Source organism: Poecilia latipinna, unplaced genomic scaffold (assembly GCF_001443285.1).
Source record: "Poecilia latipinna isolate Pla-1442-1.1 unplaced genomic scaffold, P_latipinna-1.0 Scaffold256, whole genome shotgun sequence".
Lineage (NCBI taxonomy): Eukaryota > Metazoa > Chordata > Actinopteri > Cyprinodontiformes > Poeciliidae > Poecilia > Poecilia latipinna.
In genome coordinates this window covers 142,393-149,877 of record NW_015112872.1, presented here as the reverse complement: position 1 = coordinate 149,877, position 7,485 = coordinate 142,393, and the positions used below count along the sequence as shown (strand labels likewise).

General features: G+C 37.0%; 1 protein-coding gene across 1 annotated transcript in view; it reads left to right on the top strand.

Annotated features, from left to right (window-relative positions):
- The window catches only part of LOC106947797 (transient receptor potential cation channel subfamily M member 5-like), a 26,869-nt gene that overhangs the window by 10,071 nt on the left and 9,313 nt on the right, over positions 1–7,485 (top strand). Inside the window, exon 6 of the mRNA XM_015033038.1 lies at positions 5,595–5,599. Coding sequence (XP_014888524.1) covers positions 5,595–5,599 — 5 coding nt within the window. The remainder of the gene's footprint in view (positions 1–5,594; positions 5,600–7,485) is intronic.

Here is a 7,485-nt window from a genome sequence, read left to right as displayed (position 1 = left end):
AGGTAGAAGACTTAATCCCTCCTCAGGTCAAATAGATTTCTTAGAAACTGAAATTGAAAATGATTTTAGTAAAAACAGAAGTTTCTTTATAATAAGATAAAGAAACTTCAATATAACTCTGAAGTGGCACCTTCTCCCTAATTCCACCTGCGTCCATCAGAAAGTGCATTGTGAAGAAGCAACTCATAAGCAAGAAATATTGAGGTAAATTTAACTTAACCCTGCAAATAAAAATGACCAAATTCAGTGTGATTACATAAAGTATTCTGTGTTTTCAATTACTTTTTTTTTTTTGGCTAACTTATAAATATTGAACATCTTCTGAAGAGTTATTTGTATCTTAAAGAAGCTAGATTGCTCTCTAGTGTGCACATTACAATTTATGCACCATAACCAAATAACGTATCTTCTGCCATCCTCTGGAGGAGGTTCAAAGAAGTCTCGTCAGATCGTGAGGCTCCTTCTGGTCTTGTCTCCAAACCAACAAACTTTGCACCAGAATTTGGTTAAAGGTTTTTCTAACATCTGACAGCTGTTTTGAGAGGTTGAAATGGATAAAATGTGAATAGGATTTTCAATATGGCCATGGTTGAAAATTTAAAATGTGCATCGTAATGGTTCTTGTATATTAGCTGATGAAGTTTTTACAAATTCTTAACAGATTTGTAGATTTGAGTATTGGTAATACCGATATATGCTGCAGATGTATTTCAGACCAGCAGCATCATTTTCTGGAGTATCTATCTGAAGTTCCTAATTAGTTTGTGATAATATTTCAAATTGCGCCTTATTGTAAAAGTCAGCCAGAAAAATTTAAATTTAGTCACTTGAGGTCTGCCAGAGCTTTTTTCTGTTTGTGGTAAAGAAGAAAAGCCATAAAGTAAGACGTGGCTGATGCACCGGAACATCAACTGGGAGCACAGACTTGGGGTCACCTGGACTCCTGACCCTGACTGAGACCTTTCGACCTCTGTCTGTCCCTCAGCAGACACTCATGGCCATAACCTTTACCCTTTGACAAGCTGTTGCTTTAAAATCCTACACAATGTCCACGTTGAAGATCTGGTTCTTCCTTCGATCGATGCGACTCATAGTCGGCAAAAAAGGAATAATCATCCCAAAGATGATCCCAAAGAATCAGAGGATCCCTATTTTTAGGTTGTTCTTTGTGCCTTAAAAAATCTTATTGTTAACAAAATATGTACATTTTTCAGAGAAAAACATAAAAAGACAACTACTATTTATGATTTCACTCTGTTTACATTCCTTTTTTTTTTTTTTTCAAAACTGCTCCCAGTGAAGAGCTTTGACAAAACTAATTGAGGCTGCGTTTTTCCGGCAGAGGCACCGAGCGTTCTCCGCTGCTGCGGAAAGGGTCAGCTGCACTCACTGCTGTGAAGAGGGATGAAAGAGAGGGAGTTTGAGCTGCTACCCTCTGACCAGATAATTAAAAAAGGAGAGATTCCACAAAACGCCATTATCAAAACAACTCTCCTAAACCCATTTAACACGACTTACTTGTCAAACACATAACGGCTAATGTAACTGAGCAACCCTTGTCGCGATGATTACTGCTAATGTTCATATTGTCTGCATTTAGCATGTTGTGTTTAATTGTGCGGGTCATTTTTATTTATTTAATTTGTTTGTTTAAACACAGCTATTATGCCGCCGTGGTTGTGATTATTTATTATTATTATTATTATTTTTTTTAGACAGATACAGTCTGCTTCTGTTTTCTTTGTACCCTGCATCACAACTGTTCTGCCACTAATTTTGTTAAAACGAATTTAACTTCCACATGAGATAACAAGAGCTCCGAGTCGGCTCCTGCTCCTCCCTGCTCGCAGCACCGTCCACCATGTTTGTGTGCTTTGACAAAAGCTTCATTAGAGAGTCCCAGCCATGCCAGTAATTGGCCCCATTTATTTTCAAAGGTACATTTAATGGTGTCTCTTATTTTTCAGCAGTGCGGTGAGGATTAAAGTACAATAGATGACGATGCCCCATTTCTCATGGTTGTATTTTCTTCATTTTAGAGGTGGCCAATTATGAAATTATTTTCACTTTTTCTTTCATCTGGGACATGCAATAAACTGTGCAGCCCTCTTTGGGTAATGGCGGTGGGTTTCTGCGGTTACTCCGGATTGTGTGTAACTATTTTTAAAAGTAGCTTAGTGCGTATCAATATGTTTCATTTACAGATGTTTTATTTCCAATGTAGGTGTGCGCTGTATATTTGTATGACGTACGTTTTCGCTCTCGATCCCAGACGTCTGCCTTACCCGGTTGCGGATCCGTGTGTGTTTTAAAGGGCATTTCCATATCTAGGAGGAGTGTTGTGTCAGACACCCCTCAATCCTTTTATTATACGCCTCAAAAACATCAAAAGGCATGTAAGCAACCAAGGTGGGGAGAAATTACTTTGTGTGATTTCTCTGGCTCGGTCTCCCCTGTCAGCTCTCCCCTTTATGTCAGTAATTGTGGGTGATTATTTTAACTGTGAAAAGGGTAGCAGGTAATAGAGGCTGATTAAATCCAATGGACAGCGGCCCAGACAACCCTTAAGACACAGCCGCGTAATAACAGCGAGAGTCAGCGACACCAACGCGAGCCTGTCCACTCACCTTATTTTCAGTGACACGAGGCCAGATGCAATTTAATGCATTTATTGTGCTGTGAGTCCTTATATTGACAGCTGTAAACAGTTGTGGTTAAATTGAATCTTGAAGCAGCCCGCTCTGGCTCTCGATGGTGAAGCTTATGTTACAGTGACAAAATGTGCTGGTGTGTTATAAAACGAGAAAAAAAGCAAACACGTGCGCACATGCACATCCACACGCAGGCAGACAGGCGGATGATGTTCTATCATTTGGCAACCGCAGACTGACACAACAGGTATTAGTGTCAGCGCTAAGGTCTTTTTCTCAGAAAAGAAAGAAAGACTAATATGAAAACTATGGCAGGCAAGGAGAATGAGCTCCTCCTATTTCATTCCCAAACAAGACATCTTGTAGTTTCAACTTGAGATATCCAGTTAAAAGGCCTGTTGGAACAAGTGAAGCGCAGTCATAATAGATTAGCAAGTGACACGTTTTTCTTGTGAGAAATATGATGTTCTAATTTGTTTACTCTTTTTTCAGGGGCAACCATGACATGAAAGGTGGCATGGGGCAAAACAATGTTCAGACGTTCACATTGTCAATGAGCAAAAAAATTAATGAACAGAAATAAATATATATGTATGTATATATATATATATATACTGGTGGAGAGCATTGCAGAAGTATTTTTGCTCTTTGATTCTTTTCACTTTGTTTAATTTTAACTCCACGTCAATAAAGAATATCAGTTAAACCAATAAGAAGTCGGGAATTAATATACACTGGAATATTTGTTTTAAAAAGAAAATACTTTGTAGAACAATCTTTCACTGCAATTACAGCTGCAAGTCTTTTGGGGTATGTTTCCGCCATCTTTGGTCATCTGTAGACATATATATTTTTTAATTTCATGAGAGATTGTACTGTGAACATCGATTTTCAATTTTTGTCACATATTCTTCATTGGCTTCAGATCTGAACTTTGACTAGGTCATTCTAACAGATTAATATTTTAACTTTTTAAAGTAAAAGTATTTAACTGTTCAAACTACTTATGTGTTATTAGACTTGTTCCCCAGCAGGAAGTTAAACTTGTCCCTTTTTCAAATATTTTTCAGTTCCTAACATGTTTTATTCCATCATTTGCTTGATTTAAATCTTCTGTTGTCATCTTTTCTGTCTCTTTTGACAAAAAACATCCCTACAGCACAATGCTGTCACCACCATGTGTTTAACGAGATGCGAAATGTTAGTTTCTCTCCAAAAACATGTGTTTTGTGTTAAGGCCAAAAAGCATAATTGTATTATTGTCTGACCACCTTCTAGAAGCTTAAGACAAACGAGTATTAATAGAAGTTGTTATGGCTTTCTTTAAAAAAAAAAGAAAAAAAAAGAACAGCAGAAACAACTTTTTGTCGATTTGTGCAATTAACAACTAGGAGTGGTCCTGCTGACAGATTCTTCCACCTGGATGTCTGCAGCTCCCATAAAGTTGCCGTGAGCCCCTTGACTGCTTTCCTGATTAACATCCTCCTCGTCCTGCCTTTTAGTTTAGGTGGATGACCATGCTGTGATAGGTAAGCACATGGGCCTTACACTTTTCATTTTCAGTTGATAAACTGACCCATTCTTTGAAAACTGATATATTGTTTCATATCCCACTGTAACCCTGCTTCAAGCTTCTCCACAACTTGTCTGCTTTACTCCTTGGTCTCTATGATTCTGTTTGCTCTCTAATGTTCTGTTACTAACCTTTTTAGGCCTCCGTAAAACAGCTGTGCTTGTTTTGAGCTGAAAATTACACACAAACCGGAGAAAACAATGGCACAGTTTTAAGATTTCTTTTTATTCATTTGTAAAATAAAATGAATAATATATATGTCTACCATTTCATAATTATACCCATCTTACTTTGGTCCATCAGATAAAATTCCTGTAAAATTCATTACATTTTATTTGTGTAAGCTGGTACATTATGAAGACATTGAAGGCGTGTGGACAGTCTTCAAGTGTGAGTGGATCCTTACATTTTATTTATAAGGCCAGCCACAAGGCATCTACATTCCCACAACTTCACACGAAGGACTGAATAGTATCATGAAAAGATCCACATGAAAAATACTACTACTGTCCACTATTGCTGATTTGTCTCAAAAGCATAAAATCAAAACAAAAACATTTTGCACATATTTCTATGAAGGAAATACTTTTTTAAATACTTGATTTTTACTTTCAACAGACTGACATTTTACTCCTTTGTGTTGAAACCTTGCATCGAGTTTTACACCCGGAGCCGTGAAAAATTCAGTCCTTTTGCCGGAAGCGGACTACAAACCATGGGTGACTACTTATTTAGAAAAACTCTGCTGAAGTTAAATCACCATCTACTGGGTTTGGGCTGAATTCTAAATGTGATCTTTATTGATGAACAGAGGCTATGAGCACAAAGAAGTCGGCCTGTCGGTGGGGGCGCCTGGGCGGACATAAATCATGTCTTCTCCATGCCATTACCTTTTGGAGCTTTAGGGAGGTTAGGATTGAGGCTGCTGCGGGAACATCCCCTACAGAGACCTTTGGTGGATGGGGACTTTACACCCAAGTAAACAACTCTCCCTGCCCAGAAGGCAGCACCAACAATATCCCATCCATTACACCAGCAAAGCAAAGAAACAGAGTGAGGACCAAGTAAGGAAAAGAAACAACAAACATTTATTTACTGTCATTGTTGTCATTTTGGCATTTTTTTTTTTTTTTTTTCATGATTTACGACTGACGCAGATGGAGCCTCGAAGTGAATTGATTGGGTCAGCTTGATTGGTCTTGGTGTGGAAGCAGCTCAGAGCGCAGCCTTTATGTGAAACTAAGATATACAAATGGATAGGTGAAGCAAGTTGAATCAAAATGCCAAAATGTTCGGGGAAAAAAAGCAAAAAAAAAAAAAATAAAACATTGTTTGAAGCTTTGAGAAGCAATGAACCATCGGTAAAACTGGTAAACTTTGCTGTAAATTCTTTTACTATTGATCCATGACGTAAAGACGTTAGAGATTTGCAATTGTAGATCTTTACACTTTCTGCAGGAACAACTCGCCATTACTTTTATTACAGAAATGAGAAGTCGTCTCATCCTGACAAAACCTCAAAGAATACATCAGTCAAACAAGCTTTTGCACAGATAGGGCAGAGGAATGACCCAACCGCACTGCTTGTGTGTCGTGAATCACAACTTTAAGGCACCTTTTGCAATGTCATCCTGATTATTTTAAGTACTGTTTTTTCCATAAACATCTGACTTCATCTAACATTCCTGTGATACCTGCAAATATGCAACACATTCCTCTGAAAATCACTACAAGATTAAATTACATTCATTCTTTGGCATGAATGATGAGAAAACCATAAATAAAGGCGTTTAGAAAAAAATCACAAGACGTGACAAAAAACTTTTTTACCATCATAAGGGAGGATGTGGACCACTTGCACATGAGTCAGAAAGCATGAATAAACAGATAATCTAACATTGTTAGAATATCTGTCTGATGGAAAAGTACAGAGCAAGTCTGAGAAGTAATGCAAGATGTGCGAATAAGATAATCTAGTCGTCTAGCTCTGAACTCACTTGGTTAGGTGATCTGATACAGGATGTATCATTTTTGCCCCCAAAATGCCTAAGGGAACATGACATTAAAAAGCAGTTGCTTAAGAGTGAAAAAGCATTTAATTCTTGTTTAAAAGGGACTTTGAAGCAGCAAAGACTGTGGTTTTATGTTTATTTCATGGATATTTTATCACCATGTTAAAGAAACCACAAAAAATATGGGGATGACACATAACGACCTAAAATTACAAGACAAAACTAGAGAAACCAAAACCAAGAAACCACTTTTAAAAAAAGAAAATATGAAAATGCTTTAGATTACCATAAACATTTGTTGCATGTTAAATTCAAGATAAATCAAACTAATTTGGGATTTTTTTCCCCAAAGTTGAACCAAATAGAAAGACCAAATAACAGCAAAAAAAAAAAAAAAAAAAACTATTACACTTTTGTTTTTGCCTAGCCACTTTTTCATACCCACCTCGCTAGAACCAAAGATGGATTTCATTTTTGCTTTCATGTTGTTGCTAAATGTCAGAACTTAATTCAAGACTCACTCTGAACCAGGCCTTGTTTTCCAGTCTGTTGTCGTTATTTTACATCGGCTTGTGAGAACGGTGCTCTCAGTTTCCTGTTTTTAGTTAACAGCAGTGGCATGGAGCGTTTTCAGATTACAGTCTGCACACCTTGTTAATAATGAATTTTTGTTTGATTTACTGTTGACTTTCTATGACATAGTCTATTCTTCTCTGACACCAACAAGGAGTTTCCATCTGTACAGCTGATGTTCCTGGATATATAGTTTTTTTTTTTTCAGAACACGCTGTTATCCTGAAAAGATAGTTATTCATGAAAACACCAGCAGAGCAACAGTTTCAAAAATATGTTTAAAGTAATCTAGATCTCACTTTCTTCACCATCCTGATGGTCATTTGAATTTTAGCAAGTCCTTGTCACCACATTTAGACACCTAAATGTTGAATTACTGCCTTGTGTTTGGATGATTTGCTATTTGTGTTCACAAGCAAGTAACTCGATTTACCTAATAAACTGAGTAGGTGTTTGCACATGCTGTGCATGTTGTTAAATTAATCAGAAGTATTCTGCGGAGGTAAATAAAAACGAGTATGAAGAGTCTTTAAATAAAAATATTACAGTTTGTTTTGATTCCCATTAGATTAAAAACAGTATTTCGTAGAAAATATTCTGCATTTTTGCATTGAAATCATCTTTATATTTCAGAGCTCGGGCAGGTCAAAGTATGATCCAATGCTGCGATATGAAT